We start from the raw sequence: 15,825 nt of genomic DNA, 5'->3' as shown, positions 1-15,825 counted from the left end.
AACAGAAAAGGTGGAAAAACATGGAGACTGAGAACAAAGCAGTCACCTCTGACCTCTTTCTTCCTATCAGAGGTCAGAGGAGCAGTCCCTGGAACAAACGGAGTAAATCTGGGGTCAGTTTCCCATTCACATCTTTCCATGCCTGATAGGAAAGAAACAGCTGGCATGACAGGTCTCAACGAGGACTGACATAGGCCCCGTGTCCACGATAATTAACCGACACCTGCTCTCGGCGTCTCCCTCCTCGCCTCTCAGTCCGATCCGTGAGTCACGAACTGGGGACAAGGCTCCAGGGAAGTGCATGCCACAGCTGCATAGCCATGAACCAGAAATGACAGCAGACACAGGTGTTCAGTCATTTTCCTTCCCCGTGGGTGCTCCTCTCCCACACATCACAAGCGTATCTCCCTAACCGAGGGCAACGCTAGGGTTGTCCCGTAACAGAGTCTGAATCTGGCATGTTCATCTAAGCCAGCACAACTCACCACTTTAAAAAGCACAGACCCGTCCATCACTGGAATGCGCACGAAGCCACAAAATGTTTTACCTTTGCTGAACTTTCAAACTGAAATAGTTCATTACACTTGAGAGCGTAGCTGGCATAACAAACCCAGTTTTCCCCCACTCGCTTCATGAGGCCCATATTTAAAAAAAAAAAAAAAAAATTATTAATGACCAAGAGATTCCAAACAGAATCTGCTGCCAAGATTTATTTGGCAAAGGAAATTCACTCTATCTCTTGAAGCACAGGGATTAAAAATTAGATCTTTTTACTAAACTTTTCACCTACCCACTTAAAAGAGAAATCACAACTCTCTGCAAAACCAGCACGGTTAAGATGAAATCTCAGCACCCAGTTTTCTAATGCACTCACCCTCGGTGTTGGAACCTATGTTGTCTTCCACTCCCACCTCATACGTCTCTCGACTTAGGGGCGTAGAGTGACCTGAAGCAGGGTAATTTCGAAGAACAATTTCTTCTTCAGGATGGGCTGGGGGAACATCCATTTCTGAAGGCACTGGCCCTCCATCTGGGTAGGGCTGGATGCTTCTGTTTTCAGGGGAGAGTGGTGGGGTTTCCCAGGAAGGAACCAGTGAATCTCTGTCTACCTTTGGTGGAGCTGGGCTTCTGTTCCCTCTCTCGGCCCAAGGCTCAACTTGGCCTTTTAAATCTGGGGTCTCTACCTCTCTCAGAGATGTTCCTTCTTTGGTGTGAGGGTCCAAGGTGGCAGATTCTGTTTCAGGATAGAATGGCCAATAAGTAGGTGTTGGATGCAAGCGGAAAGATAGATCAGAATCTGGAGAGGACATCCCACCCTCTAAAGGCCTTGTATCCACTTTGGAGGGGAAGGAAACAGTGCTGCTGCGGCCATTCAATGACTCCTCTGGTTCACCCGGAAGGTAGTCAGCTTCCTCCTCATTCACATCGTAGTAATCCAAATTGTCCTCATTATAGTCACTTTCCAGGGCTGTAGCATGGCTGAAGGAACGTCCCAAAGGAACAGAAGAGTGGGCAGCAGAAAGGTCTCCTCCAACTGTGGCTGGCCTGACATTGTCCAATGGCAAGGTGCTGCCGATATGGAAAGCCCACACTCCAGGGACCCCCAGGTTGCTTAGTCTAAATAAAAAGGAAACAGTCATTGTAACAAATGTAACAAATGTGTCCATTCACCCACCTTCCTAGAAGGTGAGCAACTTATTTTAAAACTGAAAGACAGCTGGGTATGGTGGCTCACACTTACAATCCCAGCACTTTGCAAGGCTGAAGTAGGAGGACAACTTAAGCCCAGGAGTTCAAGACCAGTGTAGGCAACACAGTGACACCCTGCCTCTACAAAAAACTTTTTTAAAAAAATTAGCCAGGCATGGTGATACACGCCTGTGCTTCCAGCTACTCAGGAGGCTGAGGTGGGAGGACCACTTGAACCCAGAAATTCCAGGTTACGGTGGGCTTTGTGTGCACCACTGCACTCCAGCCTGTGTGGCAGAGTGAGACCCTGTTTCAAAAAAACAAAAAACCTGAAAGGTTATTAAGATCAGGTTCAGTTTTCACTGGTATATAAAACCAGATAAAAGCAGACTTATATGGTAATTGAAAGGATCATACGGGACTTTTGATATGAACCACCTTTTATTTAGCATTATGTTTCAAAGCTGTATGCCACAGAATGCCAGACCATCAAATCATCAGTCTGCTCTACAATCAAAATGGTTTAACTAAAATCTGGGTATTTGAAAACAAACAGGGAATGTAGGAATGTTTTATCCTTCCTCTACTTGTCCCAAAACTTATAATACATTTTAAAAATGTGTGCTTAAACCTCTTAACCAAACACTGACACCTGATGACTACTACATGCTTTCAAGAGTCGGTGATGCCACTTCCCTGTCCCAAGTGTTTCACGTTCTTCCACACAATCTGCAAGTTAGAGGAGATCATATTCAGTTTTATAGAGGATATAATAAGTTTTAAAAGGTGAACTGATCTTCTGAAGGTCACATAAGAAACAATTGGACCCAAATTCAGTTAACGTCAAAGCCCATGCCCTATACATCTACGTTATATTATGACAGAAAACCATACCACACGCTGCAGTCAATAAGCATCTGAATTATCATTACTCTACAGAATGTTAAAGACATTTCACTGTTTATTCACTTGAACTGATCAATTCACTAATCCACAAAGAATGGTGAAGCAATGTCAAAAAATTCCAAGAGGTACAAATGCCAAAGCCTCATATCTTTTTTTTTTTTCAGTGAAAACTGAAGTTAAGGGGCAAACAAGAAAGTAGCTTAGAGGTTTTTTAAAGACTTCTGGAAACAGCTCACTTATTTTCTCCACAAGAAAAACATGAACTCCATTCAGTTTCCAAAAATCCCAATAATCCATTATTTTAGAGTCAATGATGTAACCTAAAGAGAACAACTACATATAGGATTTCTAAAATATGGAAAAACTTGAGTGAACAAGGGTCTGGCTACAACTGAATAGGCCAGTTTGTGTACTCTTCCGATATTTGTACAAAACGCTATTTGCAAATTCTACCATGCTATGGAATTTCCTCAAAAGTCAGTCAATGAGGAATAAGAGTTAATGACTGACTAATAAGATAATGAAAAAGTCACTGAATTGTATAAGAACAAAAGCTCTTTCTTCATTTGGGTTGGTACTCATCATGTTCATGTGGATTTCTATAGTAACAACATTTTTCAGCACAGTTTGAGAAGGTCTTTCTCTTATGTGTGTATTCATGTGTGTGTATGTGTGAGGGTATATGCTATGGTTACCATAGTGGTAAATTTAGGGAAGGAGAAGCATAGAAAGAAAAACTGATCTTGTGTACAATATGCTATGCATATTTGGTAAGTTCATAACAATTAATGTTGGTGTTTATTGGCGAGCAAATAAGGAAGACTAAAGACAGTAAGAGAAAATCCTGACAGTCTGAGGATATTGAGTTTATTTATCACATTACAGGTGTTGCAACTATGAAATTTCCTCTTGAAGTTGGAAACAGAAACTATAAAATCTTCAAAGAGTGGAAAAATACACATTATGACCAATAAAAGATAAATAAAATAACGTTCTAATTATACATAAATCATTAGCCCAGCTTTTGTCATTATGCATAACAGAAAAGTAACCAATCTGAGTTTATTTTAAAATCCAAGGTCACTTGGGAAGCTTAGTAATACAAAGAACTTAATTTATTTCTAGAAAGGAAAATTGGGTTACAAAATGGGATAACAATGCCTTCTTCCCTGGGCTGTTAGGGGAATTAAATGAGAAAACCGCATTAAAATGCCCAGCACTGGCCAGGCATAGTGGTTCATACCTGTAATCCCAGCACTTTTGGAGGTCAAAGCAGGCAGATCAACTGAGGTTAGGAGTTCAAGACCAGCCTGGCCAACATGGTGAAACATAGTATCTACCAGAAATGCAAAAAAATTAGCCAGGTGTGATCATGTGTGCCTATAATCTCAGCTACTAGGGAGGCTGAGGCAGCAGAAAAGCTTGAACGCAGGAGGCAGAGGCTGCAGTGATCCAAGGTCATGCCATGGCACTACAGCCTGGGTGACGGATTGAGACTCCATCTAAAAAAATAAAACAAAATGCCTAGCACCAGTCCTATATGTCAGAAATACTTAGTAACTTCTGTCTTGTCTTCCAGAAGACAGAAAAGTGTGATTTCAAAATATGCACGTGTGTACTGATATTTGCAGAGAAAGAGTATAACGAACATTATGAGCCATATAATTTATGAGCTTTGAGCTCACAATTGTGAGACAAATTTGAAAAAGAACAACTGACTAGGAAAATAACTTTACTCTTACTTATTTATTTAGAGGTAAGGTCTCCCTCTGTTACCCAGGCTGAAGCACAGTGGTATGATAATGGCTTACTATAGCCTCAACCTCCTGGGCTAAAGCGATCCTCCCACTTCAGCCTCCCAAGTAGCTGTATCTACAGGTGCACACCACCACACCCAGTAATTTTTTAAATTTTTAGTAGAGACTAGGTCTCACTATTTTGTCCAGGCTGGCCTTGAATACCTGAGCTCAAGCAATCCTTGCACCTTGGCTTCATGAAGCGTTGGAATTAGAACCACCTTGCCCGGCCTAACTTGACTCTTTAGAGATGCATACTAAAGCATTTAGGAATGAACTGGCATGATGTCTGTGGCTTACTTTAAAACATTTAAACAAACAAACAAATGAATATGGCAAAATGTTTACAATGTATAAATCTAGGTGATGGGCATTTGGGTGTTCGTTTAGTTCTCTCCACCTTTCTGTAAATGTTTGAAAATTTAAATAATGAAAAGTAAAACAGAAGGTTATATAGAAGGACATTTCTATAATTTTGATGTGCAGAAGATCTTCCTAAGAATAACACCAAGATCCAAAATCAGAAAGGAAAAGACCAGTAATTTTGACAATCTGAAATGTACAACTTCTAAATCATAAGTAAATTTAAAGACAGACCACAACTGGATAAAGTATTCACAGCATATGAAAAGATTAATATCTTTACCATGTTTTTCCGTATTTATAAGAGCTCTTCCTAACCACCCCAATAGTAAAGGATATGGATCCTTCCTCCAGGAGAAAGCTTAAAATAAAATTTTAAAAGGATGTGGTAAGACAAGTCACAAACACACAAAAGACATACATAGTTATGTGTCACTTACCAATGGGGATGCATTCAGAGAAATGTATCATCAGGCAAATTTGCTGTTTTACAAACATCCTAGAGTATACTTAACACAAACCTAGGTGGTACAACCTACTGTATAATATATATGATATAGCCTATTGCTCCCAGGCTACAAATCTGTACACCATCTTACTGCTTTACCAAAGGTGAGTGTAACACAACGGTAAGTACTTTTTTATCTAGACATATATAAACAAAGAAAAGGCACAGCAAAAATACAGCACTCTAATCTTATGGGACCACTGTCATATATTAAGTTCATCGTTGACCAAAATGTCATTATGCAGCTCATGACTGCCAATGGATATTAAACACACAAAAAGTATTCTGTCTCCTAGTCATCAAAGAAATTAATGTGGAAAAACGAACATTTTGTATGTATTATATTTGCAAATAGTAAAAAGAATAAAAGCCTGTAGAGAACAGACACTGTTGATCACAGTTCTATATTACTGGTAAGGATATGGTTTGGTGCAACATTTCTAAAGGGCAATTTATTAATATACATTAAAACATTAAACTGCATATACCCTTTCTTGGCAATTCCACTTTTAAGAATTTATTTTAGGGAGAAAAGAGATTGTGAGCAATGTTTGTTATGCTGCTTACTGCAATGATATTTATAACAAGAAAAATCAGAAATATGTGAAATGTTCATTAATAAGCTGTCTTTATAATACAGAACATATATGCATAATGTTTTATAGCCTTAAAATGGTAACATAGACAGACATCTGACTAAAAGACTCCTCTAAGAAGTGATTAATGTGAAAATACCACTTACATAGCAAAAGAATAATTTTTGTTTTAAAAGTTTTTGTATATACCTAAATCCTAGAAGGACTGTTAACACTAGTTGTCACTTGAAGTAGTAATCATGGGTAACTTTTACTTTTATTTCACATCATTCTGTATTGCTTGTACTTTATTTTTTATATTAAGCATGGATTACACTAAAGAAAAATATGTGAGTCATTCGGCCCCATATCTTACTCTGCTTTCATCAAGCAATTCAGAGATTTCTGGGAAGTATCAAAGATAAAAATGCAGGAAGGCATGAAGGCGGGTAAATGGAAATGCTGTGTGTGTGTGTGTGTGTGTGTGTGTGTGTGTGTGTCACACATCATGACTGTGGGTATTAGTTCAGGGAACACAGCTGCTTTTTCCCACAGGCCTTTTGGCCCCACTGTCTCCTGCCTCCTGTGTAGATGCCAGCACTTACCCAGGGTCCTGTAATTGTCGATCTATTTGTCTATCAACCCTAATAAGGTACAAGCTGCTGGTATGCAGGACTAGGGTCTTAGAAATCTTTGTATTCTATGTGCTTGGTCATCGTGAGCTCCCTATAATGCCTGAGGAGTGATAAATCTATGCTCTCCCAAGCAGAAGAGGAGGACAAAACCAGAGGAGGGAGAGTAAGGAACTGAGTTGGCTCCAGAGTCCAGACTAAGCAGCAGCCTAGATGGAGCCCTAAAGATGCCCACTGTGGATCACAAGGATGGGAAAGGAAACAAGGACTCAGCATAAAATGAAATAAGTAATTCAGCACTCCAGACTTAAGCTTGGATTTTGGCTTCACCACTTAACTTTGAGATCATAGGCAATTTACGTAACTTCCCTAAGCTGCTGTATAAAATCAGGAAAATAGTAGTACTAACCTCCTACAATTCCTGTAAGTTTTAATTAAGATAACATCTGGAAAGTGTTTAACACAATGCTTGGCAAATAGTAAGTTTTCAATAAATGTCAGCTCTCAGTAACCAAATCTGGCTATAACGGTCTCTTTCTAGTAGCCAAGCAGAGCGGATGGCATGCAAAAGTGTAAGATGTTCCTATACCTATCTGGGACTGATTGAATGAAACTGAGAAGGAGTTAAGGGAGGCCAGGAAGTAGCCAATGTGTTCTCTCTGGCTTCTGTATTCAAGAAAGAATAAAAGCAAGGGCACACCCCACCCCCCGACCCCAACCCCCCCAAAAAACAACCCTGAAGTTAATAAATATCTTACTGGCACTATCTGGACTGGCAAAATGCAGAAGAGCTTATTATTGCCCTAGCTAAGTAAGCCCTCTGGATCATTCATTCATTCATCCATCTATTTATTAAATGCCCATTATGGGCAGACAGTGATGCATCTAAAAAATGGGTTCAATTCGTTGTAGGTAATGAAGCCAGAGAGACATCCTCAGACTTCTGGAAACCTATAAATCTTAGTTATTTTTCCTGCCAATTACATTACTCGGTTTAATGTTTAACAGTATCCGTCCAAAAGACTAAATCACAGTGTTTCCCCCTGTGAAATGATTAATCTGGAAAACCACAAACTGGGCAGTTATATGACTGGATATTTTTATGTGGTTCCAAGAGCAATGTTTTTCATAGCAAGCCTCAGTGGCTCTACAAATATACACACACACTGTTCTGTTTCCAGTATCTATACCCAATAGAGCAGGAAAAATAAAGGACCTTTTATGTTTTGGTGAACTTGATCCTTCCAGGGTTTAATCTAGTTCCTTCATTTTGACTTGATGCCTTGCTTAGAAGCCACCAAGATATTATTTAATGGTCTTATGGTCACTTGTGTTCAGGTACCTCCTAAAAGTCCTTATATTCAAATAGGAAAGGACTTCAGCTCAATGTTACTTACTGATAGAGATTTTTCACAGACTGTTCAGTGCTAGCCAAGCTGAGATATGGTCCTTCTGACTTCAGATCATCAGCCTCCCCTCGGCAGAAGCCCACCCGAGCTGGAAGCTGAAGCTGAACAGTGTAAGACTCTTTGGGCCGGGTTCCAAAGAACTGCAGGCCGTTGGCAGGATAAAGAAAGAGGGCGTAGGTATCAGACCCATCAGATGCCAAAACTGCCTGGAAAGTATTCAGCTGTGGAAAAAGAGAGAGAGAGAGAGAGAGAGAAACATTCTTTAAAAAACAAACAAAGAAACAGAATGCAAGCAAAACATCATAAAGTGCAAAGAATTTCCCCCCTTCTCAGGATTCCTCCAAATTGCTATTTTTTTGTTTTGTTTTGTTTTGTTGTTTTTTTGTTTTTGAGATGGAGTCTCGTTCTGTCACCCAGGCTAGAATGCAGTGGCCCAGTCTCCACTCACTGCAACCTCCGCCTCCCAGGTTCGAGTGATTCGCTGCCTCAGCCTTCCAAGTAGTTTGTGATTCCCTATAGAATATTTCTGTTCTCTGAGCCTCTGTAATACTTTTATGGGTGTCTCTAGTGAGCATTCACCTCATTTTGCAAGGTTAGTTGTTTACATGTTTGTAAACGCCATTCATTTATTCATTCGTACACTAATTCAAACAGCTAAGTGTCTACTTAAGTACGAGACATCATGCTTGATGCTGAGGATGCGAAGGTGCAAAGGACAGACTCTTCCCAGGAGAGTCTCACTGTGTAGGACAGCGAAACAGCCACGGCTGAAACTGTAGGAGAGTCATTGGAGAAGATGGTAGAGGCCAGAGTGGGTGTGTGTGCCCAGGACCTCAGGGTGGGGGTTGGGAGGTGTCACAGAGGCAGCCAGTGAATGTTATAAATACTGCAGAAGCCAACACAGACCAGAGAGAGACCAGGAGTCTCAACTAGCCACAAATTCAACACTCAGGTCCTTATAGGATCACTCCCTAACATTCCTTTTAACCTCATTTTTCAACGAGACAAGATTTTTGCCTTTACCTTCATTCAGCGACCACTCCTCCAAAAGATCTGTTAACAGTGCTTGATTCTCTTAAAAGGTGTTCTGTTTAGGCCTCTGAAATGATCTGTCTCATTAAATCACACTACTTTCACAATTTAGTAAGGAATTGGGAGGGTTTTTTAAAAATACAATTTACTTCACAAATAATGTGACTCTTAGAAATATTATTTACCGGTAAGTATTATTACCTCTCCATTCTGCTACACAGACAAACTCAGGCACAGAGAAGACTATCACGTTTCACGGAATGAAACAGCAAGAAAGGAATGGGCACTTTCCTTTGTCTGGTCCTAGGTCTCCTCCCACAGTTCCGTCTAGCTCTTTTCTAATGTTAATTTTTCCCTTCAACGTTTAATTTCAAAGTAGAGTTTTGAGGTTTTGCTAATAGGATGAAGAAACATAGATGTAACACACTTTTCAAGAAAAAATGAAATACAATTAGCCTTTCTTTTAGTTCTAAAACATCTGGGTTTGCTTCTTTCATTCATTCATTCAGTTCACTAAGTAGTAGGGTGCCTAGTCTATTTGTTGATGTTCCAGTTGTTGACTATTCATCAGCAAAGCTTGACTTTTCCGAAAACAAAAAGCAAGGAATGTTTTTAGAGTTTCTCAATGCTAGGAAGCCACAACTACCGCCAAATATAAACAAAGGCTGTTTGGCATCATGTCTCTCCATAAGATAGTCTACATCATCAGCTAATGTGGATTCAATAACTTCAGAGTTGTGCATTAGTCAGAATAAACAAAAGTCAACTAGGAAAAGGAAAGTACTCGAGGAAGGAGAAAGAACCCCATTTTAAAAAGCTAAGCTTTCAAAGTTCCTGGCATTGGTCTCCCTTAATCAATGTGAGATAGGAGAGCATCCTGGTTATAAATTTAGAGGAATTCTATAAGATAGGGAGGTTGTATAGACTGTGAAGAACCGAAGGGGATGGGGAAGTGGGGAGGAGAGAAGTAAACAGCTGTGACGGGGAAAGTCTGGCTTTTCGCTGTGCGCACTAGGCATTTAGTGCTTTATTTTATTCATTCCTTCAGCCAATCAGCCAACAAATTCATTTCCATTAAAATTTACTCAATGTCTTCTGTGTGCCACCCTTGAGATGAACACTTATTACAGGTGGCAAGTATTTAATTTCTTTGTCTCCACCAAAATAGGCAACTATCAGAGGAAGAAAACAACTTCCTTTTAAGTAGAATTTATGATCCCAAAGTACACGCCAAAGGAGTCTGGCTGTTTAAAAGCCACCCACACACTAAATGATCACTTGTAAAGTTCTCGGTCAGTTCTACAAAATTCTACATCTAATTGCTAAAGAGCCCACTTCATGAAGCCTTGAAGGGCTCCGCCTCTCAAAAAACTCCTTGACTGGCTTCCAAACAGGAAAGGTCCTCACATTCCTAGATACAAGCCTCTGCAAGAGCCCCACAGGCTCTGCCTCCAAAGAGAAGCCCTCAGATGGGCTGCCAAACCCGACAAAAGGGTCACTGGTTCCCAGCTCCCCCAGGATCCCAGAGAGGAGAGAGGGGCCTCCACGGGGAGAGGAGCAGCACATAGAGGATCAGGGTGAGTGGCTGCAGGCCCTGTTATCAGAAAGAGAGAAAAGCCAGAGCCCTCTGCAGAAACCAGAGCCGGACTATCCCTCCCAGGTACAGGACATCCCAATCAATGTTGAAGTGACACTCAGCAGAGCCAGGCTGATGCATACAACATACACCCCTCTAAGAGTTTCTAATTTTCGCAATTCATTTAATAAACCACAGCTATCTGGCCAAAAATCAGAACAGTGACATCCTTTTCTTCAAGGGGCTTGACTATAAAGGCTTACCAAAATGAAAATTAAGAATTAGGGTGACTCTTATAGGGGTCACAAAGTTCTCTTTGGTCATCTTCCTCAGGACCACATGTCCTCTAGATTTGTAGGATCATTGGGTCTGTCCAGGGTTTGCTGCAAACACTAACCTCCATTCCTTAGTGCAGTTCTTCATCTCCCACTGCCTATAGAGCACTGTCACGTATGGGATCGTCCCTCATTTATTTTACTGCACTAAATCCTACAGATCCTGCCAAAAATTCAAAGACAATTGCTGAGTGCTGTCACATCCCTAATACTATGTCCTTCCCGAGACTCTTCAGTAAAACGTCAGCATTTCTGATTTCCACATATGGTTCAGCATTAACCAATTTCCATATATGCCTCTATTCTCTTCATCTTCACAGTTATATCTCAGACTCAGGCTGAACTCTCTAGGATAAACTGTAGACCTTCCTTCTTCTGGACCTCATCTCCAGAAGGCAAAAAGCTCTGGTGAAGTCCACTTTTACCTCTCATTTTCTCTGTGGAATCCAACCACCTCCATCAATGACTACCAACCTTTGAACCAAGTCAACATGTCTCAGTCCCCACGTTGAGGCATCCATTGGGCAATGTCTTGGTTTGTCTTCTGTTGCTTATAACAGAATACTTGAAATTGGGTAACTTACAAATAAAATGAATTTATTTCTTATAAAAATGGAGGCTGAGAAGTCCAAAGTTGAGAGGTCACATCTGGTGAGGGCCTTCTGGCCAGTGGTGACTGTAGAGTGCCAGGGCACTTAGGGCATCACATGGCTACAAAGCAGAGTGTGCTAATGTGCTAGCTCAGGTCTCAATTCCTCTTCTCATAAAGCAGCCAGTCCCACTCCATGATAATCCAGTAACCCATGAATGAATAAACTAATCCATTCATGAGGGCAGAGCGCTCATGACCCAGTCACCTTTCAAAGGCCCCACCTCTCAATATTGCCACACTGAGGATTAAGTTTCAACATGATTTTCAGAGGGGACAAATACTCAACCCTAGCAGGCAAGCTTCCACTCATCTGTCGTATGTTACTACCATTTTTCTGGCCCCAGCTCTCTCAACCTTCTCTCATGTCATGCTCTAGCTCAGAACTGTCTCTTCTGCTGCCTCATTCTCAATATCCATTCGTTTTAGCCCTTTCAATTCAACTTAAATTCCAGGTAAACAAAACATTCCCCACACTACAGAGACCTCTGTAACTCCGTTGTCCCTAACCCCATCCCTAAAATGACAAAAAGAAAACACTCCTCTTTCCCCCTCAAAAAAGCACAGCTAAAGTAAACACTAGTTCTCTACACATCCCATTACTAAGTATTTCAAAGGTCTACATCATAACCTTTTTGCTCTGTGAACCTGTGACAGTTCAAGAAATCCCAGATTAACTGAATTGACAAACACTATTTGTTCACATTTTTTTCAGATACAATTACACCTTGACATTCCTGCACTATCAGGTGCAACATCTGGTCACACCAAACATGAATATCCATGGAGAAAAAGGGCACCAACTGCAATTGTTTTTAATGGCAAAGATGCCATTGCTTTGAATCTTCCAGTTCCCAATAACTTTGTGATATAAGATTAGTAAGCCAAAATTTAAGAATGTCATGTAAAACTCAGTCCTTCAACCAAATTCGATTACTGTTTGCCAAAATCTATCTCCAAAGAACTATTGAAACAAGAACTCAAGTCCCAGAGCTCTTTAAAATATCAGAAGAAACTTCAACGTGGAAGTAATTGAAAGAACGTTCTCCTATCCAAACAGAATCCTCCTGAACATTCAGAAACATTCTGAAGCCAACTAGCACATGGCAATGTCTGAAGGTGAATTTTAATTAGAAAAGCAAAAGAGAGATTGAATTTACAAATCTGCGCTAAACCTTCCCCACCCCCAAAAAAGGACCAGACAAAAGTTTTAATTCTGAAAACCTTGCATTTAAAGAGTCTTTATGCAAAATGAAGATAAGAGGATAGTTACCAGAGGCTGGGAAGGGTAGTGGGGGTCAGGGGAAGGTGGGGACAGTTAACAGCTACCAAAAAAAAAGCTGAATAAGACCTACCTTTTGATAGCATAACAGGGTGACTATAACCTGTGATAACAGGTTGTTATAGTCAATAATAACTTAATTGTACATTTTAAAATAAATAAGAGTGTAATTAGATTGTTTGTAATACAAAGGATAAATGCCTAGGGGGATGGATACCCCATTCTCCATGATGTGATTATTAGGTATTACATGCCTGTACCAAAACATCTCATGTACCCCATAAATATATGCACCTACTCTGTACCCTCCAAAATTAAAAAAATAGAGTCCTCATGCAAAGGATTTATATCACAGCATCCTTACAAGATAGAGATCAGTGATGTGGGCAAGAAACCACACCTCATACAGGAGGCATGTGCCATCCTTCTATAGTAAAGAAGCATTTTCATGAGTTTAAAAACTGAGATGAATCATACAGTTTCAGCCCTTGGAGTATGGCATTTTGGATTCAAGTCTAATTTCATAGAAGGAAGCCATAACTTTCTCCAGGAATGAGGCAGCTGGCCATTTACCAAGCCACCCTGGCCCCACTCATATCCATTTGGAGGACTTCAAATGTTGATGACAAGACTAAAGCCCAGGAGCCTGGGATTTTTTTACTTCCCACAGGTAGAGAGCGTAAAGCACATTGAGGGCAGACTCCTATAAACTAAAGAACATGTAAACTAGTACCTGGAAGGCAATTAGGCAAAAGTTATAAAGAACTTAACCAAAAGTGCGTCTTCTCTGACCTACCAATTGCACTTTCGGGAATGTCAACTAAGAACATGTGCAAAGATTTAGCTTTTTGTGATTCGTGCTATCTTTTATAATAATGAAAAAACAGAAAAAAGCCTTAAGGACCTCTGGGAATACTGGTTGAGTATACTGTGGTAAACCCACTGTATTATGCAGGATAATAGCAGGATGCAGTATTATGCATCATTATAAATGATGTTGTAGAAATACATTTTTTTGACATTGAAACATATTCACAATAACTATTCCATTAAAAAAGCAAGTTATAAAACAGTATGTGCAACTTACATTACACTCATCATTGTGAATAGGAATAAAGGTATGCAGAAGAAAAAAACTCTGAAAATGGTACACAGAAAAATGTTTATCAGTGGTAGGAAAACGAGCAGTTGTTTTCTTTTTTAAATTCTCTGTATTTTCTGATTTTTTTTCCTTCAATGAACATATAATTAGAAATACTTGTGTACTTAGAGATGGTTCTAAAAATAAGCAACCAAACAGCAAATTGCCTTATGTTCAAAGGGGCTCCACATCTGCACTCCCGCTCTCATATCCGCTAAGCATTTTTTTTTTTCCCTCAATGGAGTGACCACCTGCCAAGGCCTCAGAAGATGCCTAGAAACGACGTCTTCCCTCACTTACAAGCCACTCCAGCTCTGCTGCCTCCAACATCAGGTTTAGCGCGAGTAGGCTCAGAAACAACTCCGAGCCAGTGTCCGGGTTGCTGCCCCAGAATTCGAGCCCATTCTTCAATTCGCTCAGCAGTCAAATATCCCTTGTCACTTACCTCTCCCGAGGGCAGCGCCCCGCGCTTGACCTCCTCGTAAGCGCCCACTTGCTCCCAAGTGGCCAGGAAGGCATGGGTGGGGGTAAAGCGCACGGCAGAGCGCGGGAAGCCAGTGTGCACATAGTGGGCGGCCAGGCCCAGCACTGCCGGGGAGGTGTCCTCTCGGTACAGGATTCGGCCCCTGCCGTGGCTCGTGTCGATGTCGGCCAGAAAAGGGGCGATGGCCGGGAAGTCAGTGGGGAAATCATAGTCCACATACTCCGTTTCCCTGGGGAAGTCCCGGGTGGAGATGATGCCGTTGGTGCCCACCTGAGAGAGGAGAGGGACAAAAAGGTGATGGTTGCTCAAGCCCAAGGACTACTACCCCGACGCGCAGGAAGGGAAGGGAACTGCCCTAGGCAAAAAGCCTCTCCCTCCACACTGGCTGGCGAGTCTGGATTCAGGGAAACAAGAGCAACTTTTGCAACTGTCCCAGCTCCTCTTACCCCCACTGCGATGCAGTAGGTCCAGGGGCCCTAAAACTCGTTCACCTATCTTCTCACTCCCCTCACAACCCGGGAGCCCTCTCTACCCGGAGAGGAAGCCTCCAGGTCTGAGGAGGGAACACGCCAGCTCTGCAGACGGGCACAGCCTTCTCGAGCGCTGATCTGCAAGCCCAGCTGGCCGCCCTAGCAACTCCACCTTTTCTGCCTAGGGAGCGTATGTGGCTGCCAACAAGTCCCGCTGTCCCCTCCAGGTCATTCTTACTCCCCCAAAGCATCGGGGCAGGCAGCGGCATCGCTCTCTGACCAGGTCCCACCGCAAGGGCTCGAGGGGGGGCTCCGGGCGAGGGAGCTGTTTCCTTCCCTCTGCGGGCGGGGGATTCCCGGAGACTGACCCCTGGGAAGAAGGTGTGGGAAAAGTGCCGAGTCGCGCACCAGGAGGGGGCTGAACTTACGTAGAGGTTGCTGAATCGGGCTTCGTAGAAGTGCAGGGGATTCGCCAGCTTCACCACGGCTGAGCTTTCGTCGTCGCCTTCCTGCAGGAGCTGGTCCCCCCACGACTCTCCATGTGGGAAGAGCTCGTCTGGGTGCAGCGCCAGGGCCCGCGACAGCAGAAGCAACAGCAGCAGCAGAAGCACTGGCAACGACGAAAGCGCCGGCCGCCGGGCCACCCGGTCCCCCTGCATGTTCGCTCGGCCGTGTGCTGCTCCGCTGCACCACGCGTCCCGCCCCGGCCTCCAGCCCACTCTCCGCGCCGTGCCAGCCTCGAACCTGGATCCCCATGGGTTCCTGGGCAGGGCGGGGCGGGTATCCAGGCCCGCCCAGCGTGCTAATTGGCTGAGTTCCTCGGCTGGAGCCAATCACTGGCTCTGAGAAAGTTCGGCCAGTGGCCACCACATCTGGATCTCGTTAAGTTTTCTAAGGCAGCGGCCGCGGGAGCGGCGGGGCTGGCGGGGATAAAGCCCCTGGCCAGGGTTGCACAGAGCTGCTGCTTCCACTCCGCCC

At 42.5% G+C, this 15,825-nt stretch overlaps 1 protein-coding gene across 1 annotated transcript in view; it reads right to left on the bottom strand.

Annotated features, from left to right (window-relative positions):
- NID2 (nidogen 2) overlaps positions 1–15,613 on the bottom strand; it is a 67,909-nt gene extending 52,296 nt beyond the window's left edge. Inside the window, exons 1-4 of the mRNA XM_010341079.3 lie at positions 15,276–15,613; positions 14,339–14,647; positions 7,867–8,099; positions 875–1,617 (exon numbers count right to left, since the gene is read on the bottom strand). Of these exons, the coding sequence (XP_010339381.3) occupies positions 875–1,617; positions 7,867–8,099; positions 14,339–14,647; positions 15,276–15,506 (1,516 nt within the window). The 5' untranslated portion in view covers positions 15,507–15,613. The remainder of the gene's footprint in view (positions 1–874; positions 1,618–7,866; positions 8,100–14,338; positions 14,648–15,275) is intronic.
- Positions 15,614–15,825: the final 212 nt, after the last annotated feature.

The sequence above is a fragment of the Saimiri boliviensis genome, chromosome 2, assembly GCF_048565385.1.
Source record: "Saimiri boliviensis isolate mSaiBol1 chromosome 2, mSaiBol1.pri, whole genome shotgun sequence".
Taxonomy (NCBI): Eukaryota; Metazoa; Chordata; class Mammalia; order Primates; family Cebidae; genus Saimiri; species Saimiri boliviensis.
The sequence above is the reverse complement of the archived record's forward strand: the minus strand, read 5'-3'. Positions and strand labels throughout refer to the sequence as shown.